General features: G+C 34.0%; 2 protein-coding genes across 9 annotated transcripts in view; both read right to left on the minus strand.

The window, feature by feature from the left end:
• Positions 1-1787: 1787 nt before the first annotated feature.
• On the minus strand, positions 1788-2594 carry LOC106069207 (uncharacterized). Its single transcript, XM_013228820.2, has one exon. It carries the CDS (start codon positions 2592-2594, stop codon positions 1788-1790), a length of 807 nt encoding a protein of 268 aa, XP_013084274.2.
• A 6556-nt stretch (positions 2595-9150) lies between these two features.
• The window catches only part of LOC106069211 (lysosomal-trafficking regulator-like), an 81201-nt gene continuing 66148 nt past the window's right edge, over positions 9151-24203 (minus strand). For all 8 annotated transcript variants that reach the window (XM_056023889.1, XM_056023890.1, XM_056023885.1 and 5 more), the window contains 7 exons: positions 23649-23844; positions 22523-22656; positions 22135-22233; positions 20795-21035; positions 18732-18888; positions 18048-18122; positions 9151-11897 (listed from right to left, as the gene is read on the minus strand). In XM_056023889.1, the coding sequence (XP_055879864.1) occupies positions 11756-11897; positions 18048-18122; positions 18732-18888; positions 20795-21035; positions 22135-22233; positions 22523-22656; positions 23649-23844 (1044 nt within the window). In that variant the 3' untranslated portion in view covers positions 9151-11755. The remainder of the gene's footprint in view (positions 11898-18047; positions 18123-18731; positions 18889-20794; positions 21036-22134; positions 22234-22522; positions 22657-23648; positions 23845-24203) is intronic.

Here is a 24203-nt window from a genome sequence, read left to right on the forward strand (position 1 = left end):
CATGCATACAGTGAACTCTATATCTTAATAAGCAATATAGCGTCTTTACAAATCAGCAATTATGTAGGCCCTAAAAGGATGAAACCTACTAGTAGAACTGTCAACATTCTACATTTTATTTTCCGAAAATGTGTTCGATTAAAAAAGTATTACACTGCAATGTCTGTGAAAGATTTGTTTAAACACGACGCTCAGAGGGCCTTTTATACAAATAATAATAATAATAATATAATAAAACCTTTAACAATTTCAAATGTGCCATAGTGGCTTCGATCAGGCCATTTCAGTGGCCCTACCGGCCCACCGGGCATTTGCCCAAATGCCCATATAGCCAGTCCGCCCCTGACACTAAGACGTGTCAATCAAGCGAGTTTTGCAATTCCAGTGAGTTTAAAGCAAAAAGGGGGAGGGGGCGGCTTTCATGTGACAGTGTTGTGAAGTAGGTCAGCACTGATGACTGTAGCAAACTATAGTGAGTTAATACGTAGTGTGGGAGAAAAAAAAAATAAACCTCTCTAGATTTGTTTTAATTGAGTGAAACACAAACATTATGAACTTGAGAAATAAGGTGTAAGCTACTACAGGCTCTGTACTAAACAGACAGATAGGGTGTGTTGTTATAAGCCTTGTAAAACTAGGACCAGTTGTAAGCTCAATGTGGCGTCTCTTATTGCGTCTAAGTGCACGGAGGTCACGTGCCGCTCTCACTTGATGATAACTACTTTCTTTCAGTGCAATACTTAGAGCTTCACATTTGATCTTCGATTCATGTCAAAAGTCTATATTAGAGAACATTACGACGCAGAGGGAAAAAAATGGATGAGAGAGAGAGAGAGAGAGAGAGAATAAGATGAAGTGAGGAGTAATGGAGCGAGCCGTTTCAGTTCAATCTTACAGATACAGTCATTCACGGGCTAAAGAGTTTGTTAAGGGGATCGTTAAAATGCGTCCCGTTTATTGGAAGGTGGGATTTTCGGCCATAATAAAGAATATAAAGCCAGGGAGCAAATAAACGGGCGTATCCGGTGTGTCATGCTAGTCTTATTTAATTGTATAATATTGTTTAATGATATATAGATCTATAGGCTTACTGATCTATTAGCTGTTTAGCTACAGGCTTACTGATCTATTTGCTGTTTTGCTACAGGCTTACTGATCTATTTGCTGTTTAGCTACAGGCTTACTGATCTATTTGCTGTTTTGCTACAGACTTACTGATCTATTTGCTGTTTAGCTACAGGCTTACTAATCTATTTGCTGTTTAGCTACAGGCTTACTGATCTATTTGCTGTTTAGCTACAGGCTTACTAATCTATTTGCTGTTTAGCTACAGGCTTACTGATCTATTTGCTGTTTTGCTACAGACTTACTGATCTATTTGCTGTTTAGCTACAGGCTTACTGATCTATTTGCTGTTTTGCTACAGGCTTACTGATCTATTTGCTGTTTTGCTACAGGCTTACTAATCTATTTGCTGTTTAGCTACAGGCTTACTGATCTATTTGCTGTTTTGCTACAGACTTACTGATCTATTTGCTGTTTAGCTACAGGCTTACTGATCTATTTGCTGTTTAGCTCTAGATAACCAAAACGTTTTAATGAAAGTCTGCCTATAGTTGGAACTCATATTGAAATAAATAATTATATTGACGCAGGAATTCTCCACATCAAGGAGATACGCAAACCAACTAAACACGGTGACCGACTGATGATGCTGACCAGTCGCGTAATACAGAGCAAGAGAGGTCCACACAAAGAAGACCACAGAGGGGGGACAGAGAAATGATTCAAACCAACGCGATAATAACCACCATCTTGATGACCGCTCTGTCTCTCTTGGCCAAAAAGTCGGATCGGTCAGCCGTGGTGGACTCCTTCCTCCAAAGCGACATCCTTTGGAGTTTCCATATGAGCACAGCTGTAAAGAGAACCACCAATGGGAACGTTGTGAACATGATGACGGCGAAAGTGACGTGCACTGGCCCTCGGATGTAGGTCCTGTCATACCGAAACATAACTCCTAGCATCGTCTGGTTTAAGTTGGGGTAGTACTTCCAGTCTACGTACATGTCCAGCCAGAACGGAACAGCGACGGACACGTTCAGCACGTAGATAGCCACCATTACAGCCCCAGCCCTGGCCGGCGTGACCAATCGTTTGACTGTTAAAGGCACGAATATACAAATACATCTTTCTGCGGTCAAGAACACATAGATCCATGACCTGAACCGAGCTAAGGCGGGGTGCGGTGTGGCCGCCAGATTGGCGAGTTCAGTGCAATCTACCGGGTAGGGGAAAGAACGGACGATGAAAGGATTGTAAAACAGCAGCCCCACTTCCACAATCACGAGGTTAAACATGTCTGCAAAAGAGAGAGCGAACAGGGCGATGTTTGTGGCAGACTTGAAACCCTGTTGGTAGAATATCATAAGGTTGATCACGTTGATACAGATTCCAAAGACGCTCAAAGTCTCGATAGAGCCAATTAGAACTTCTGAGATAACATTTGCCGCAGATTCAGATAAAATGTCTTGATAATCTTCAACTTCTGAACCTGATAGTGTCATTGTCTTGTTTGTTTTAAGACTCGCCATTTCGATACTGACGCATAAGGATACTTGCTTATGGAGTCTACTATCAGTTCTTTAGAAATACTGTCCTGAGAACGTCTTTTGTCTTATGTTTTATGCAATACCGTCCGCTAAGCCGCTAAGTAATTTGATTTAGCGCTCTTTAAAGAAATAAAAAACAGAACATTTCTTTTACGATACAGTGTATATAATTCTATAAACAGCAACCTTACAGTTATACATCAACAGAATGTTGTTAAAGATGTGTAAGAGTTATTCACCTTTGACCAATGTCAGTGTATCAAAGAGCAGTATTTATATAGGCACGTAACAACAAGTAGTTTCTACTAATTATACACAATGCTATCCCAGCCCGAAGTTTACTTTACTTTAATATTCAACTGTATATTTATCCATTGTCTTTCAAGACAGAGAGAGCCATACATATTTATTAATCGATGCATGTAACCAGCCTAATTAATGCCCTTATAAAGAAAACATATACAGACAGGTTTTAATTTTCTGTGACACTGCATCGCTGTCATGTCTTACTTAAGGCCAAGGTGAGGCTCTGGAAACAAATAATTCTTATATTTAGCCTTAACTTTAGACAATAATTAGAAGGGTATTTTTTCCATCCACAGAACTAATGTTTCTGAGTTGAAATCCGTTTGTAGTGTCGTTTTAATATCTCATAATATATAATTATCATTTATGTTGAAAGATCGCAATACTTTGTTATCTCCTTAAGGATAAACGAAAACAAATATTAGTCCAACTTTTTTGTTTTACCTTCCAGGATTTCTCAGCGCGTTCACTTTTAAAAATGTATACTATTTAGGGCTACAGTAGGAAAATAAAAAGAAAAAAAAAAATACTTAAAAAAAACTTATATTAATGCGTATCAATTAGTTGGATGAGTCATGTAATTAAATTTGTAATAGATCTAGACTAACAATAATAAATTTGTGCGATTAGAAATATTTTTTTTACCAAGTGTTTTTGTTTAGCGCAATTACATGCCTTTAGCGTTCTCAATATGCTATGATCCTATCACTAGTCTGGACCCGTTAGAAAGGGGGATAAGTGTATATTTATAAAAATAAGAAAAAAACAACACAAGAGAACGACCTGAATAGGAAGTTGTGGGCTCAAGCCTTCTCAAGCATCCCAAGCTGTAACCACTCTGCTAGCGAAAAGTCTTTCCCTTGTATGAGATACCAAGCAAAACAATTTATTTCCAATAGGGTATTTTTTTAAATCGATTCTTGACTTGTCAGGTAAAAGAAATAATTAAGCAAAATTTCAGTTTTATCCGAGATTGGGTATCTGAAAAATAACGTGTACAAACTTTTGGCCTGACAGACAGACACACACAGTGAGTTAATATAAGCTTTGTAAAACAATTGCCGTCACCTCTATTGTTGGAATATATACGCCCCAAAGTGTGTAAAAATGTAATGTTTTCCCATCTATTCACTCTTGACACATACACGTAGACTTGTCTATTTACTCCTGACACATACACGTAGACTCGTCTATTTACTCCTGAAACATACACGTAGACTCGTCTATTTACTCCTGACACATACACGTAGACTCGTCTATTTACTCCTGACACATACACGTAGACTCGTCTATTTACTTCTGACACATACACTCGTCTATTCACTCCTGACACATACACGTAGACTCGTCTATTTACTCCTGACACATACACTCGTCTATTTACTCCTGACACATACACGTAGACTTGTCTATTTACTCCTGACAGATACACGTAGACTCGTCTATTTACTCCTGACACATACACGTAGACTCGTCTATTTACTCCTGACACATACACGTAGACTCGTCTATTTACTCCTGACACATACACGTAGACTTGTCTATTTACTCCTGACACATACACGTAGACTCGTCTATTTACTCCCGACACATACACTCGTCTATTTACTCCTGACACATACACGTAGACTCGTCTATTCACTCTTGACACATACACTCGTCTATTTACTCCTGACACATACACGTAGACTCGTCTATTTACTCCTGACACATACACTCGTCTATTTACTCCTGACACATACACTCGTCTATTTACTCCTGACACATACACTCGTCTATTTACTCCTGACACATACACGTAGACTCATCTAGAGAAGAAATAAACAAGATTCTACACTGAAACTAAGTTATTATATTTTTAAAAATATTTTAGAAAGAGATAAATGAAAAAAGAAATGTGTACTCTAAATAAAATAAGGATAGAAAGTTCTGTAATATAGTATAACCACTGGCGGATCCAGAACTTTGGAGTGGGGGGGGGGCGATTTTTTTCCAAACCCTAACCCTAACGTCCAGTAAACCATAACCCTATGCATAAACGTGCGTACAGCTCACACACACACACACACACACACACACACACACACATATATATATATATATATATATATATATATATATATATATATATATATATATATATGAGAATAAAAAAAGCAGGATTTCTCAACATCCGGCGAAAAACAAAACAACTGGAGCAGCGCTATAAGGTTTCCTAGTGGGGCTCGCCAAAAGCGTTTTCTTGCATTCTTCAATGCAGAAACGCATTCTCCTGACATCTACTGATCATTATTCATCAATAGAGTTCGGGGCGAAGCCCCGACGCCAAAAGCGTGTTCTTGCATTCTGCTCATTATTCATCAATAGAGTTCGGGGCGAAGCCCCGACGCCAAAAGCGTTTTTTTGCATTCTTCAATGCAGAAACGCATTCTCATGACATCTACTGCTCATTATTCATCAATAGAGTTCGCCCCGACGCCAAAAGCGTTTTTTTGCATTCTTTACTGCAGAAACGTGTTCTCCTGACATCTACAGCTCATTATTCATCAGTGAGGTTCCGACGCCCAAAAAAATTTCTTGCATTCTTCACAGATGAAACGCCCTCTCCTGACCAAAGGCTCATTGTTCATACTATTAAAAAAGGACTTTTCAAATAATGTTGTACTTGAAAAGTATTCTAATATGAATTTATAGGCCCTTAAAACATTGCAAACAAAACTGATTTTTTTCCATGAAAAGATAAGATAACCCACATATTTAGATTTTGGCTTTGAGGATCGACGCCGAAAAAATAATATTCCATAAAATTGAAGTATAAATTGTGAGCTATAGTCCCAAATGTATTTAACTAGCAAAATATCAAATTGAGTAAAGGTTGGGAAAAGGGACTATGAACTATTTATTTGGGTTTAAAACTCATCTCAATCGTGACTCTTATACTGAAAAATTTCGATTGAATTCTAACTTTCTTAAAATGATTATTATAAATTAATGTGAAATTACATAAACTCTGTCTGGAAATGGGAGGGGCGGTAGAGTTAAAACGATTAATCCTCTCTCCTTTAATAATTTCTGTAAAGATTGCATTAGGCATTTAAGAATAGGGGTGGGGCGACTCAACTAATTTTGTTCACAAACTATGATTTTCCATAAAAATAGGACCGCTCCCCCCACTCAGAGGGCTAGAGTGGGGTGGACAGTACATGCAATCGCCCTCCCCCCAACCTCACCGAATCGGCAAGATACGAGAAAGGGATTGACATAATATAAAATTTATATATTAATTGAATTAATGTTGTTCACAAACTATGATTTCTCCATAAAAGTAGGACCGCCCCCCCCCTCCACTCAAAGGGTTTAGGTGGGAAGGGCAGTAGAGGTATTCGCCCCCCCCCCATCGGCAATATCAATAACAAGTTTTAATCATATAGATATTTAATTGATTCTGTTAGCAAGCTGTGATTTCTAGAAATAAATTGGACCGCCCCCCCCCCACTCGAAAGTGTATGGGGGGGGCGGGATTGATACCATCGCTCCCTTCCGACCCCACCAAATCGGCCAACATACTAGAGGGGGGGGCGAAATAATCTAAAAATAGGTTGAAATATAAATAATTAGTATATATTATTAACATAAGTAATAAATTCGTATACAAATTGTGTAAATTCTATACTAAAATTCTACGGGAGGGGGGGGGTCGGCCAAGTGGAGGGTGGCGATCGCCCCTACCGCCCCCCCCCCTGGATCCGCCAGTGAGTATAACTCCACAGACAGAACAATGTTTCCAAAGTCTTCCACATACACTTTTTGGTTGTTTATATATTTTATTTCGTTTGTTTCTTTTACTCTGTTGCAAAAATCCGTTTTGAAGCCAATCCATGAAAACGTAACATTTCCTTATCAATATTTATTTTCAAAATAAGAGAGTTTTTGTATTCGTCGATGTGTTTCTAGGTGTGAACGAAGCAGCTTAGTAAAGGAATCGAGATAAATGATGAATCAGCCAAGTCAAAGAAGAGATGAATGATGAATCATTCAAACAAAGGAATAGAGATAAACCACGAATCAGCTAAGTAAAGGAACAGAGAGATAAAAGATTAATCACCCAAGTAACAGAATAGAGAGATAAATATGAATCATCCAAGCAAAGGAATAGAGAGATAAATGATGAAGCAGCCAAACAAAGAAATGGAGATAAATGATGAATCACACCAAATAAAGGAATATATAAATGATGAACCAGCCAAGTGAAGGAATAGAAATAAATGATGAATCATCTAAGCATAGGAATATGATGATGAGATAAATGATGAACCAGCCAAACAAAGAAATAGAGATAAATGATGAATCAGCCAAGTAAAGGAATAGATAAATGATGAAGCAGCCAAGTGAAGGAATAGAGATAAATGATGAATCATCTAAGCATAGGAATATGATGATAAGATAAATGATGAATCAGCCAAGTAAAAGAATAGAGAGATTAATGATGAAGCAGCCAAACAAAGAAATAAAGATTAAGGATGAATCAGTCAAGTAAAGGAATAGAGAGATAAATGATGTGTCAGTTTATCACTCATGGGCTCCACACTGACTTAGATGATATTTTCTATTCAATTCTACAGACAGTAAACCTTTTGATTGATTGATTTATATTTGAAACTTATTTAGAAATTCTGAGCCAAACACGTTTTTTTTTCAATTAATTTTTTTATTTACAAAATAAACAACAATTTCACATTGATTTAAATAGTTGTCATTAATTAAGTCTACTTCATAAAAGTTGTCAATATTTTGACAATTAAACAAAATTGACATTTGAGCAAGAAATCATCACAATCATTACTGTCACAATCCAAAGAACAATCACAAATTAAACAATCTTGTAGGGCAATGATAAAGCTCTTTCTTCTTGGTCAACACAGAATAAGGATGTAACATGCAAATATGTTCAGGGTAATTCATTCCTCCCCGCCCCCTTCCCCCTGGCTGATGCTACATTGAACTAGGTGGGGTGAAAGGTCATAACAAATCCCCCAAAACAAAGTCTTGACATGATGAACATTAAGTTTTGACTCTAAAAAAAAGCTCTAACATTACATCAAGCAAAGGATGACAACTGATCTCAAGTACTTTGAACATTTAACAGTGTCTTAAAGCTAGGTAAAGTCCTTATTTAAATGCTCTACCAACTATTTACCATGCCCATTTAATTTTGATAAGTAGATTGTTTTGTTTTGATATTTTAACTTTGATTATCAGGACATTAGAACAATTCATCTCTCAGCTTTCTGCTCTACTGTCTTAAACACAACGGTCCATGAAATGATATTTCTAAATCTTATAATTAATATAATACAAGCATGTTAATATAACAAATTTGAACAATACAAAAAAATACAAAATATGGACCTCAAGGAATAATTCTTTATCTAAAGTTTATGCATGACTTGTAAAAATCTATCTATCTGTACTCTATATATACATACAGAGGCAGAGTGATGAAAATGTGGAACCAGAGCAATGTACATTATCCACCCCCCCTCTTTTCCATGAACATCACATAGAAATATAGGTTGCGTGTGGCACCCCTGAGGGTGGCTCTCCCAGAGCATTGTGCCCCCCCCCCAATACGCTGCGGTATACATATATAAGTTTTACATGTTTCTAAATATAAAAGTCGTTATTAATAAGCCACCAAAGTAACCTACACATTTGTACAGTTTTCCGAACAAGATTCACTAATGTAATACACATGAATGACTAAATCTATATATAAATGACTAGAATAACATATTACTGACTAAATACTTTCAAATAAAGCACTGTAGATTAAAAAACTAGATATTTAAATAACTAAAAGGATTTTTCAAGGTGCAATTCTTGTATTACTGAGGCAAATCTTTAAGGCTGTAGTTTATGAAATCATTTTCTCCCCCAAAAAAGCTTGAACAATAAATATTTCAATATTTTATTGCAGCGTGAAATTCATGAAAACAAGTTCACAACCTTTAATGCAGCAAACTAAGTGATTTCTAAAGTTTGAAATTTAATAAACAATAAACAGTCTGGAATAGAGGTTTTAGCATAGAATAAATTCTGATTATGTTGGGTTTTTATTTGAACTAGATAAAAAAAATTTTTGCAATCAAGTCTCCGGGCATCCTAATGGATCTAGAATTTTTTTTTTTTTTTTGTTTTGTTTTGAGAATTTGATTTTTATTCATAAACAACAACAGAAACAAGTGTATTCAAATTTCTCATAATACTGTGTATACAAAAATGCTTTGATCACTTGAGTTTATTGCCTAATTGGCTTGCATTTTTAATAACAATTTATTACAATATGGCCTTAAATATAAAAAAAATCTGGAAATCACATTTTTTAAAAATAAGTGAAACATTATCAACAAACAATCAATGAAAATAGTTATCAATGTATGGCAGACATTATCAATGAACATAGTTATCAATGTATGACAGACATTATCAATGAACATAGTTATCAATGTATGTCAGACATTATCGATGAACATAGTTATCAATGTATCCAAGACTTATCAATGAGTAATTTGATAAGGTTAACATTTTGACTGCACATGAACACAATCTGGCATTTCTAAATAAATGTTAAACTTTTCATGGATCATTCTAAATCTAAAAGACAAACTGAGCCAATACAGCAACTAGAAACAAATCTGTCTTCTCCATTTCACAACATTGACTAAACACAAGAAAATAAGAAAAACATTCATTCAATATTTATACATACAATTTTTCTTTGCATTTGCTTCAAATAATACAGAAACTTTTCAAAAGATACATTAAAAAAATTTTTCAATAAAACAAAAATGAAATAATCTACGTGACCTTAGAGAAAAAAATTAAAAATGACTTACCATATATAAACAAATATTTTGTTGTAAATTTGATCTTTCCTAATCACTATCATGTACATTTCACTATAAATGAGTATAAAATGTATTAGTGTATTTTGATCATGGGATAAATATATAAATGTTCACTTTCTTGTTTTGAAAATATCACTTGGTAATCCAGCATGTAGAAGACGAGGAAATAAGGTATAGGATGTAAGGCGAGATAATAAATAGTGGGAGGTATCATGAGATACTAAAGGAAATAATTAAGATTTAAAAGATGTAATGAAATGTTTGAAGTGAGATATTCAAATGTTTAATAAATAAAAGGTTTCTAGAAAAAGATTTTGTCATGAAACTTGTTCCAAGAATTGTTTTAACAGTATGCACACACACACACACATCAATCACTCCACTTTGGCTTTTTATTGTGAGAGTTAGAACCTCTCATACCAAATTTAATGAAGAAGATATATATATATATATACTACTATAATGTAATAAAAATAGAATGGTTGAATTATGAAACATATGTTTGTATGGATTACTATAAATGAAGTAGTATGTTTTCTCTCTCCTGAAAAGAGAAGTGACTTAGCTGAAAACAATTGTTAAAGCATATTAATTTGCTGACAGGATAAGTGCCACCCCCTGCCTTTTAATGAACATTTTCTTTGTTCCCTTGCACAAAGCAATATTAACGGATTCTTGACTCTTCCTCTTTGTCCCCTCTCCCTCTGAAAGTAAGCAGACCAATCAAACATGCATGTCTTCATTCAGCATGAGTTCAAAATGTATTTAGTCTTAAATGATATTATACACAATAAATATTTCAATTCACCTTTTTTAAACAATAAAAAGTGTAAATAAATATTAAACATACAAAACAAAAAGGAAATTAATTATGAACACTCTATTTACAAACTGTTACTTTCTATTTTGATCAAAGTTCAAAGGTCAATTCTATAAATTAAACTCTGGACAAAAGTGTCATTGTGATTTTAAGTTAAATAATATCAAAGTTATAAAAATAATACAAAGATTTCTCTTATTTTTATAGCAAGTGTTACATGCATACATTAAATAATGTAATCGCCTTTATTCATGCAAACTTTCTAGTAAAAATCAGGACAAATGAAGTTATATAAGTAAATAAATATATATAGAAAGATTTTATGTATACAAATATCAAAAAATAATTTTTAAAAAATTTTTTGTTTTTGTTCTCAATATCATAAGTAATACTAATGAATTACTATGAATCAATTATTAATAATCATTAATACTGCCTTAAGATAAAGACCAAATGAAGCAGATTTTGAAATAGTGTCTTCATTGAGCAATAGATAACTTCAGTATCGAGTGAATCTTTTTATTTGTTGTCAGTCACACTCTTGGAGATGTTTAGAACAGCAACAATGTTCTCCCACTCCTATCTGTGTACACATCAACTAATATGATTCACTACATTTCATCCACTATTCAGACAACATTGCTCTCAATTCAAATACTAAATTCTCATTGGTTCTCCAAGAGAGAGGTTTACTTTCCAGTAGTCACAGATATACAAATATAAGTTCATTACAGGTTCCTATATAGTTTTATTTATACTTGTGTTGTTTTTTTACGACAAGGGGATATGATGTTACTTTCAATTTATAAAATGGGGTTCTGTCTCAAAGATTGGAAAACACTGTCCCAAAATATTACATGGCTAAATATAATCACAAAATTGTTACATCCAGTTTTATGCAACCTCTAGTTGCTGTTGTGTTTGTATATCATTTTTTGTTCAACTTGTATAAATGATTCAGAGATATCTGATTAAAATGACTAAATCAAAGCCTTATCCGTACAGTCAGTCAGAATATTTTATGGTTACAAAAATTCAATTTCTCATTGATTAGTCCAATATAACAACATAATGCTGCCTTGAAGAAGGTAAAAAAAAAAAAAAGCTTTTCAAATGTCTATTGAGTTCATGATCACAGGAATAAATTTTTCTGAATGTTCCCTCAAAGCTTTTACATCTTTATCCCACAAGGTGACAGTTCCATCACTACAGGATGCCAACAGATACTGCGAGTCAGCTGAGAAGGTCAGGCTGGAAAAAAAAACAACAGAATTTCAGGTTTTATGTATTGATCTTTTCTTTTGATCGCCAATCAGCACACACAAGTTGACACTCTCTTGACATGTAATGGGGAGTTAATGATATAATGTCCATGCTGAGACCAGAGTGCATTAAGAAGTGGGTTAAATAAAGAAAATTAGTCAAGAACTTCAAAGTGGGATAAAAATTCCATTCTCCACCAGGATCAAATTTGAGTCCCACATATTATCCTCTAAAAGTAAATCTATTCTACTATACTCTCTATTTGAAGAGTTAGTTAACTTTAAAAAAAAATAATAATCTAGATTAACAACAAAAAAGACATTTAAAGAAAGGAAAAATGATGTTGTTTTTTTTGCTTGACCACAAATTAGTTTGCTGAAAATCTCTGTGATGATAAGAGGCCTAATCTCTTAGACCAGTGGTTCCCAAACTTTTTTGTCTCGTAGACCCCTTGCCATGTTTTCTGATTTTCGGTAGACCCCCTGCTTAACTTATATTGCATTTTTGCACATTCATAAACTAATTTTTTAAACTAATTTCTAACTGCAGTGTACAAACTAATTAATTAGCCTTATGTATTATTGTAAAAGTTCGCAAAGAGCTGTTTCTCGTGTATTTCTTGAGCTTTCACATTTGACTCAAATATTAGTCCTGCGGAGCTGTTTTCACTAACAGGAGAAGAGGCAAAGGCGAGTTGCTGGCGCCTAAACCAGTAAGCTTCGGGCAGGAGTGACTCATTAGCCTTGGCTTGCAGCCCACCTAGCCAAAGGCAAATAGAATTCAAACCTCTGCTGCTTTGCAGCTATACACCTAAACATGGGAAAGGTTTCGTGGGTCAGCCCTGGGGAAAACTATGGAGCTGAAGACCATTAGGTAGTTTGCAGCTTTAATGCTCATCCCACCGATGTGCCCTTGAACTGTAGTGTTACTCAAAGAAATTCGTTTCATAATATCAGATGAAGGTTTGTGTAAAACAGTTTTTAAAACTACTTCAAGGACTGGTAAAATCAATGTTTTGTCTACAGTGTTTTCCGTATTTGGCTATAGGTATAGAGATCTTGTAAGACGCTCACAAACCACCATCTTTTCTATATGATGTTGAAGAAAGATTTTGTGGATCTATTCTGACATTTTTTTCTCACTTTTCTCTTTTTATCAGGGTGGCACAGTCTCAAATAATGCTCAAGTTTAATTGATTTCATATAAAGACACTTATTATAGACAACCGCTTATTTAACAAGGAAATAAATAATCAACGCTTTAAAATCAAGATTTCTTTTTGTTAAACATTTCTTACATGTAGACAAAATTAACTATTTAGATTAGTATTTTAATTATATATGACTATTTTACTTTTGAATTTATGATAATGAATTATATATATAACTAAGGTACAAATCATTTATAAGTGTTTGAAATAGTTACATTAATGGGGTGTGAAAATTAAAGTCATAGACCCCCATGGATAGCTCATAGACCCCCAATTTACTTTTTCACTTTCGTAGACCTCTTGGAAGTCTTCGTAGACCCCTGGGGGTCTATATAGACCACTTTGGGAATCACTGTCTTAGACATTTGTTATTATTAAGTACATTTATGTCTGTTGATGTGGCAAAATATGTAGGTCACAGCTGGGGCTGCGCAGCCATGGGAAATACTGCATTCCTCACTGTTAAGTACGTATTGAAGAATCAAGGCAACTATGTCATTATTGGGCCGAACACTTTTATTCATTCATCGCTGCTCGCCATTTTGGGCAGAACTACTTGTTCACAACAAGAGACGCATAACTCACAATGACTAAAGGCTTTATCTCACATACATCAAGTATTAACACTCACTAATCTTCGGACTCGAAGACATGCCTTATCTATATTATAAAGTAGAATGTGTGGTGTATGTATGTATGTATGTTACTTATAGACATCAAAACCGCTTGACCAATCTTGATAAAACTAGGCAGGACTGTTCCTTGGGTACCAACTTAGACCGTAGTGTATGTATTGTAGCCCTAAAACAAACTTAAGACCCTCAAAAAAAATAAAGTTGTCCGACTCTATTAAAGCTATAGTATTTTATGGATCTAGGCCATGTCTACAATGTTGACATGAGAAAAGATAGAAAGGATTTAGACCTAGATCTAATTTTAAGAAATACACTTTGCGCAGATAGTTTTTTACTTTGACACATGAAAATACAAAAGAAGATCCATTGATTTCATTATATAATAAAATTAACCTTCAATTTTGTGTTTCAAAAGCATTTTTTACATTAATTAGTTCCTTATATCTGTGACTACAGATTTCCTGACGAACATTCTTTCATTAGACAATACCGTAATGAATCGCGTACTAAAAATTAATTCGTTTAATTGTTTACTTTATAATCCCATCCCTAGATCTAAAACTCTAATTCAACTCTAAGATGATAAAACTTCTCTTCGCACAGATAGTTTTATACTTAAACACATAAATATATTAATTAAAGTCCATTCATTTCATATTTTGATCAAATAAACATTCAAATTTGGTTTTCTAAAGCTACATTCATCTACGAAAGCTGCGAAGCCGAGTTAAAGGCCTAGATCTATATTCATTCATGAATAGCGTACTAAAAATTATTTCGTTTTATTGTTACTTTATAATCCCATCCCTAGATCTAAAACTCTAATTCAACACTAAGATGATAAAACTTCTCTTCGCACAGATAGTTTTATACTTTAACACATAAACATATTAATTAAAGTCCATTCACTTCATATTTTGATCAAATAAACATTCAAATTTGGTTTTCTAAAGCTACATTCGCTTACGGAAGCTGCGAAGCCGAGTTGAGATAGGCCTAGATCTATATTCATTCATGAATCGCGTACTAAAAATTATGTCGTTTAATTGTTCACTTTATAATCCCATTCATTTAACAAAGCTATCGCTCTTTTTGTTTTTTAATAGATATGAATGTATCGGCTTCGGGTAATCCCATTTTCGCAAACCTAATTTTATTTTCGTAGCGAAAGAGAAAAAACTTGAAAGGATCATTAGTTAAGTTTAACATACATCTAAATCCAATCCACTAGATTATTCAAAAGCATTTTTTACATAAATTAGTTCCTGATATCTGTGACTAAAGATTTCCTGGCGAACATTCTTTCATTAGACATTACCAAATGGTTACACATTAACACAACTCTCTACTGAGTCTATTCCTAGGCCTAGGTCTAAAACTCTTATTGAACTCTAAGATGATAAAACTTCTTTTCGCAAAGATAGTTTTATGCTTTAACACATAAACATACTAATTATTGTCCATTCATTTCATATTTTAATCAAATTAACATTCAAATTTGTTTTTCTAAAGCATTTTAATACATTCGTTCGCTGTTCGCTAAAGCTGCGTAGCCGTGTTGAGATAGGCCTATATTCATTCATGAAAAAAGGTCACGCATGCACAGCACAGAATGAACTCTATAAAAGCCAATGTTTAACTCTAGATTAGTGTACATTTAGATCTATGTCTACCTCAATATATACTTTATACACATGAACATACAAAATTTAGTCTATTCATCTCAAATTTTAATCAAATATATGTAGGCCTACAAGCAAATGTTTTAATTTGAAAAAAAAATGGATTTAAGCCTATTAGCTATTTTGATTTGATAGCTTCATTCACACTATTTTTACATTGACACATTCGCTTTACTTATTACATTATTATTTCGTTTAATTGTTTACAAAACACTCTCAGTGACTATATCGACAGTAATGCGCAAATAAAGACCCGCGGGTCGCGGGTAACATATGTCTAGTATATATATATATATATCTATATTATAAAGTAGAATGTGTGGTGTATGTATGTATGTTACTTATAGACATCAAAACCGCTTGACCAATCTTGATAAAACTAGGCAGGAATGTTCCTTGGGTACCAACTTAGACCGTAGTGTATGTATTGTAGCCCTAAAACAAACTTAAGACCCTCAAAAAAAATAAAGTTGTCCGACTCTATTACAGCTATAGTATTTTATGGATCTAAGCCATGTCTACAATGTTGACATGAGAAAAGATAGAAAGGATTTAGACCTAGATCTAATTTTAAGAAATACACTTTGCGCAGATAGTTTTTTACTTTGACACATGAAAATACAAAAGAGGATCCTTTGATTTCATTATATACTAAAATTAACCTTCAATTTTGCGTTTCAAAAGCATTTTTTACATTAATTAGTTCCTTATATCTGTGACTACAGATTTCCTGACGAACATTCTTTCATTAGACAATACCGTAATGAATCGCGTGCTAAAAATTAATTCGTTTAATTGTTTACTTTATAATCCCATTCATTTAACAATGCTATCGCTCTTTTCGTTTTTAATAGATAAGAATGTATCGACTTCGGGTAAACCCATTTTCGCAAAACTAATTTTATTTTCGTAGCGAAAGAGAAATAACGTGAAAGGATCATTAGCTACGTTTAACATACATCTAAATCCAATCCACTAGATTATTCAAAAGCATTTTTTACATAAATTAGTACCTGATATCTGTGACTACAGATTTCCTGGCGAACATTCTTTCATTAGACATTACTATTACCAAATGGTTACACATTAACACATCTCTCTACTGAGTCTATTCCTAGGCCTAGGTCTAAAACTCTTATTGAACTCTAAGATGATAAAACTTCTTTTCGCAAAGATAGTTTTATGCTTTAACACATAAACATACTAATTATTGTCCATTCATTTCATATTTTAATCAAATTAACATTCAAATTTGTTTTTCTAAAGCATTTTTAATACATTCGTTCGCTGTTCGCTAAAGCTGCGTAGCCGTGTTGAGATAGGCCTATATTCATTCATGAAAAAAAGTTCACGCATGCTCAGCACAGAATGAACTCTATAAAAGCCAATGTTTAACTCTAGATTAGTGTAGATTTAGATCTATGTCTACCTCAAGATCTACTTTATACTTTATACACATGAACATACAAAATTTAGTCTATTCATCTCAAATTTTAATCAAATAAATGTAGGCCTACAAGCAAATGTTTTAATTTGAAAAAAAAAAATGGATTTAAGCCTATTAGCTATTTTGATTTAATAGCTTCATTCACACTATTTTTACATTGACACATTCGCTTTACTTATTACATTATTATTTCGTTTAATTGTTTACAAAACACTCTCAGTAACTATATCGAAAGTAATGCGCAAATAAAGACCCGCAGGTCGCGGGTAACATATGTCTAGTATATATATATAATTATATGTCTTTTTTCCAAAGCCTTTTCCATTTTTGGAAAGCAGCAGAGATTTGAATTCAGTTTTCCTTCTCCGAGGTGGGTAGCCAGACAAGGCTAATGAGCCTCTTGTCTGAAGATTACTAGTTTAGGCACCAGTTACTTGCCATTGCTCCTTCTCTTGTTAGTGAGCCAGCGACCCTTAGGAAGCTTACAGCACACAGTTCAACACCCTGGCAAAGCCTGCAATGCTGCTAACTGTATTGGCACTTACTTCCCTAACTGTATTTGCACTCACTATTCCTTTGAACAGATCAGCCGCATGGAGAGGGGGAACTGCTGCTTGAGCAACATTATTCTAATTGTAGCTAATGCGCAGGTATTCATCTCATTTCCATAAGATGATTCATAGTTGTTTCGCGACTGCAAGAGGCCATATATATGTCAGTATAGTATACAAAAGGTGTGCTCTTCTGCCCTAGTGCTTTGTTATAAGTGTCATACCTGGACCATAAACAGATCACTAAAAAAAGATAATTGATCATGTAATTGAAATGTCTGGTGAATGACCCTCTATCAGAAAAACTTTAAAATGTAATGTTAAACAATCTCAAACACAATCTGTAACTAAGAACTGTTACAGTGAGTTACATCTTGTGTTTGGTTAGGATGTTCCTTATTTTACTTTATTTATAAGATTTATATCTTACACGAGATTATGAGGTCTCCTATTGTTTATTAATTAAATACAGTCATGAATTAAAAAACCTATTTGTTATATAATGTTATTTTACAAGTTATTTTATTTAACATCCCCCCCTCTCTCAAGTGTCTGTCCTAAGTTTTTAACTTGTAAGAATAACTCTATGAAGAATGTTGTGATGAGCACCTACCATACAATAGGGTGAAGGATTGGGCTGTCTTTTGTGAGGTCTTTTAAATGTGCCAGGTTCCAACTGCTCCATAACCTGAAAATGACCAAAAAAATCATTCAAGTATTTTATAATTAACTTAAAATATATTTATGGCCTTAATCTATATTTCTTTAAAAAGTAGAAAATTGTGAGTTATAATCTGTGCTTGACAAAGCTACTGGTGTTTTCTAGGAATAGAGTCCTGATGAATTTAATTTCTTTAAATATCACTTCTAACTAACATTCACATGTTATATTTTTATCAAATGCAACATTTATAGCCAATTTTAATCTAAAAAAGCATAAAAAAAATATTTGTCTGAGCTTCATAGATTGGAGCCAATAGAAAACTTTTTGATAAAATGTACCACTCACTAACAGTAAAGACTAAAAATAGAAGCAAGCATTCAATGCTAAAGTGTAATTTCAACTGAAGTGATTTCATTGATCTAGCTTAGCATTTCAAACAAATTGTTTAGAGAAGTAATTGAACAATAAACATAAATACAACACAATGACATGCATCCAAAGTATTATTGGTAAATATTCAATGCATAATTTGCAAAGAGAAATTCCAAAGGACAAAGAAAAGCTTTGACTCAACTTGTTTGCAGCCTGAAATGAAACAAATTGTAAGAAGCAACCTAAACAAGTTTATCTGACCTAATGGTTCCAGACTCCAGGCCTCCAGCTATCAGATTAACAGATCTTCCTTCAGGGGCTGTAGAATATGCCAGACAGTGCACCACATCACCAACATCCTGTGTGGCCACAAGCTTAGCATTCACACTGTGAAGCTGAATGCAGCAGTTATCTTTGCCTGATAACGACAATGTGGAAATTAGATTTTTAAAAACTGTATACAACAGAAACACATTTTATCAAATTAAGCTGTTATAAAAATTCTGAGTTCAAATATAATGTTATTTATTTATTTTCACTATTTTAAGGAATAGCCTTAGCCTTGTAGTCATTTTTGAATTTATATCTTTTTCTATTTATGCCAGATTTTTTTTTCTATACAAACTCAATAACTTTAAACTAAACAAGAAGATCCTTGAGACTTCTTACAGCGTGACTATACAAGATCTGCTAACATACAGAATGCCTGGTCCACCCAGGCAGGCTTCAATATTTTCAGAAAGAACATCCAAATGAAATTATATCAAAGACAAATGATAGATAAGAATGGAGAAAGAAGGTTAACATATCTTGTGAAGTGCCCCAACGGTCCCACAGATCAAAGGATAGGTGTAAGTGAATGTAAAGTTAGATGTGAACCTGGCCTAACTAGTTCCCCTTTTAGACCTTGTGGTCTATAGGGCAGATGATGTAAAGTTCATCTCTTTTTGTGGCCTACGGTTAGCGAGGGTGTCATGTAGCCAGCACAATGACCAACCGCCTATACTTTTCCCCAACTAATGTCAGGTACCCATTAAGAGCTGAGTGGACTCAGAGGTACCCAAAGATTCCAAAGTTGAAAATCCCAGTCTTCACCAGGATTCGAACCCGGGACCCCCGGTTCGGAAGCCAAGCGCTTTACCGCTCAGCTACCGCGCCTCTACTGGCCTAACTGAAGTCTTATAGTTGATCTAATTGTTTTGAAAAGGCTCAATCTCTTATTAAAAAAAAAATAAAAAATTCCGCAATAAAAAAAATGTTCAGAAAAATGATGTTTATAAGATTACTATTCATTTTAAATTAGGTCTAACTTATAATGCATACTAATTAGCTTTTTCTCTTTAAAAAAATGCTTGCATAACTGATTTAAAAAATTAGATTTTTCGCACAAAACTAATAGCGTCTTTTCCCCTTTCGGGGGCCGCTAAAAAGCATCAAAAATTACACTCACAACATTACCACATTTAAAGGAACTTTTTGAACAAAAAGCGCCTAAGAAAAATCGAAAAAATCTTGGAAAACAATGCCACCCGCTCCATCAGAACTAAGTCAGGTCGTCGCAAAGTAGGCGACTGCTGTCAATCAAAACAAGAACGGAGCGATACAAAAACTCGTTCGTACCTCACTCGGTCAGACTCTATCACCGCCACTCATTGATCAGGGAACATGAAAAGCACCAAGATACCTGTGTAGTCGCTGAATGAACTCTTAATGTTGTGTCTGTTGTATTTATGTGTATTTTTCTGTTGTGTTGTCTTTATATGAGAAAAGAGTCCTTGTAATCACAACAAATTTCGTAAGCATCAATAAAGCAGTCTTAGTCTTAGATGGTTCAGATATTCAGACAGACAATAAACTTGTTAACAACATATACACAGACATTAAATTCCTAAATTTTGCAAAGAATTTAAAGTCAAGCTATGAAAATTATATATTGACAAATTCAACATGGAGTTTAATGAGATTTTGCCTAGTAGCTTGTATAAAGCACAATAACATCAATGATTTTTGGAGTAGACTATCTCAGAAGCTTGTCTTTAAGACTTGGAGTCTCAGACTTCATTTAAAAATGTGACTTGTCTTACTGCAAATGTTCTTGTCTTCTTAATAGTTTAAAGTGTGTCTTTTAGTAGTAAATGTTTACGGCATTTTAGTATTATCATTTCAACTAGCCATGTTGGAAAAGGATGCTTTAAAAAAAATATATATTTCTTTTAAGATAATAGGAACGCCATTTTGTATTCAACATTGGAATTTTATATCTGTATTCTAATTCTAATTATGAAATAAAATTGCCTGAAAATGTTCTCAACAATGTGTCTCACCTGTCAAGCTAACACTAGCAATATCTCCTAATGTGTCGCTGATAGCCATGGCGTGAATCTCACCATTATGGGTGGTAATAGACCTAACATAGTTGAGCCTATTGAGGTCCCATATGATACAAGTTCCATCAGCACTGCCACTGACCACAATGGAGAAAGCCTGGCACACACACAAGCACGTGATTGGTTCATTGTGACCATAGAGGCTCTTTTTAACCCCTCTTAGCTGAAGACTACTTGGCTGTAAAGAAATATAGTTTTAATTACTGAATTATATTCTATTTTCATAAAAAATTAGATGAAATATTTCATTTTTCATAAAAGTTAAATTAGTTTTAAAGTGCATGCCTCTAATAAAAGTCACTTACATATTATAAAAAAAAAAGATGCTCACATCAAAAGAAAGAATTATCATGATTTAAAATGTCACATAAAAAAAGGTTTTGTATTTAGTTCTAACCTGAAGGATGAACTTTTTATGTTTCTGAATAAACTATTGTTAATAATCAAAAAATATTTCATAAAATTTACAGTTCAGCCTATAAAATTCTTTAAACTACTTTTTTTTTTTTTAAAGCCAAGCAGGTGTTGGTCCACCATATTAGTGATGTACAAAGAAGATATGATGCTAAACAACAGAATCACAAAATAATATAGTTTCATAAAGTAGTAGAAATAAGAGAAAAATGGTCCAGCTAAAGGTAACAGCAACTTACAGCTTAGAAGTGAGATAAAGAAAAACAGCCAAAGAAAACATCATATATCTTTTTGCAAACAACACAAACACTTTTACTAGCCATTATGTTGATTTATATTTGCCAAAAAATACAATTTACTAAAGTAAAAAAAAAAAAAAGAGAACTCAAGAATTATGATAAAAATCAATGGCTTTTTTTCCCCCATCAGGATTTGAACTTCAGACATCTCTATAAGCAGTTCAAGTCTTCACCATTCACTCCATTGAATAATATGAAATTTTCTACAAGGCATGAAATAGTGCATTCTGAGTGAAACTTCTCCAGTGCCCAACAGGCAGCTCCTTAACTTATCCCAGACACCTGCCCCCACACTGATCCTTAAATGTAATGTAGACCAGAACACAAACTTTAAGATATGATGAGAGACTTGCTCAGCATTTCATGTTAAAAAGTTCTTTTTGATGATAATAATTTAAAAAAATCAAAGACTTTGGGGTCAGCAGCCTAATTCTTAAATGTACATCTACAAGTATTGCAATCTTTTCACAAATTCAAAAAAAACAGATGCACATTACAGCACAACTGCACTGCAGCATACATCGAAGTAACACATATTTACATAAGAATAAAACTCAGAAATACCTTTGATGAATTATGTGTCATTGAATAAATGTTAATGATACCAGCAGTGCCAGCACAGAACAGCAGCCTGCAGTCAGGAACTGACTCCACACAAGTGATCTAGACAAGTGTTTAGAAAAAAAAATAGCATTACTTTAAAAGTAAAAACAAAATGAAATGCAATAATGCTTTCAATTATTTTTTAAACTACTAATATACTGGAGGGAATAGTATGCATTAGAAACAGATAAACATAAAAGGGGTTGTACTATTCAGGTAGTATAATAACCTGGTCAAGATGAGGAAAATTTTTCTATAACTTTGTTTTCAGCCATATAACCAACTATAATTCAACTCAATAAATCTCTACTCTATGACATGAAGATATTTAAGAAATCAAATATTTTACCTGACCAAATGACTTCTGTGGCATAAAATTGATAAGTGGCTTATCTTGATAGCTACGGATGCGGATTATGTTGTCATGATAATCCCAAGTTATTACTCCAGCCCACATGACATCAACATATTTTACTGCTAAGTCTGCGGATACATAAACAAACAAATAGTGGATGCACTACAAGTTGATGCAGAAGCTGAAGAAAGATACATTGAAATGTATATTGTTATTGTCTTCTGTGTAAGCACTCATTCTTCTATGTAAGCACTCATTCTTCTATGTAAGCACTCATTCTTCTATGTAAGCACTCATTCTTCTATGTAAGCACTCATTCTTCTATGTAAGCACTCATTCTTCTATATAAGCACTCAGTTGGCTTTCAAGTTTTAATTCAGGTGAAGGCTGGGATATTTATTTTTGAGCTTGAGGAATCAGATCAGGCTATTCACAGTTACCTGACCTAAGCTGGGGAAAATATAGGTCCATGTACTTGTGATAGCCACATGTTGGTATAATTAGGGTAGCCCAGTGAAACAAACGCGTTTCAAATCAAATGTCATATATAGTGTTAGTCTTAAAGCAGTGTTTCCCAAACTGTTCTGCAGAACACTAGGCCTGAATAGGTGTTCAACAAACTATGGGAATAATTAACTAGTAGGACACCGTGTGAATTAATCACTATAAAAAGATAAAGTGTTCCACTAAATACTAAAATTGTGTGAAATGTTACATTAAGGAAAATGTGTAGGAAACACTGTCTTAAAGGAAGACCAAGTTTTATTGTGTTTGTATCCCTGACTAATAAGGTTACAAACATAAACATTTATAAAATAAACTTTTTAAGTCCACATAATTTATGCTGAGTGTGATTTCAAGAAAGAATCAATCTGACCAATAGTCTCAAATAGACTCTCCAGCTAAATGAAACCAATACTGGAGATAGTCAAACAATACTTGCAAATTATTGCTAATAAACTAAAAACTTGTCAGCTTCTGTTCAAACACAGCAACATTATAATAGAAATCACTACCAGAAACAAAATTCATGAATAAAAATTAAATTAAAAAAAAACAACAGAACTTCAGTTATGGTATCATCCTCCCATCCCCAATACTAACTTAAGTAATGACTGACCTCTCTGTTTGCTGTGGAGTAACAAAATATTGGCAGACTTCTCAACACCAAACACAATGCCGTTGGGTAGCGGCACCAGCTTCATGATAACCTTTGGACTGACATTGATCAGTTCTCTTGAAATAGGTAAAGGCAGATCAGGTGAGCCCAGGAAGTTGCCCCACTTTAAGCCATAAATGCTAGGTACTGGTCGAGGCTGTAAAAACATAATTGGCATAAAAAAAATCAAGGGCAGGGTCAAGTCTCTGCATGAAATAATGTGATGACAAACATGAAACAATGAAAAAAATTAGCTACAAGTATGCAAATTCTCTTTGAGGACATTTTGAGATTGTTAAAGCATATTTCTTATTCCATATGCTAGGACGAATTTATACAAGGGCTCATTCTTCCCTAATGCCATTAGAATATTGTTATAACCCTGCCATGCACACCACCATCCAAGCTAGTGCAGAAGGTGCGCACTATTAGAGACTAGACTAGGAAGGATGTTTACATTAGGAAAAAGATAACGGACTTCCACCCAAGTCTAGAGATTATGAAGAGACTGTGCTC

The sequence above is a fragment of the Biomphalaria glabrata genome, chromosome 3 (assembly GCF_947242115.1).
Source record: "Biomphalaria glabrata chromosome 3, xgBioGlab47.1, whole genome shotgun sequence".
Taxonomy (NCBI): domain Eukaryota; kingdom Metazoa; phylum Mollusca; class Gastropoda; family Planorbidae; genus Biomphalaria; species Biomphalaria glabrata.

What these genes read in the sequence shown, in the direction of transcription:
- LOC106069207 (XM_013228820.2), bottom strand. Translation starts at nt 2,594, where the DNA reads ATGGCGAGTCTTAAAACAAACAAGACAATGACACTATCAGGTTCAGAA.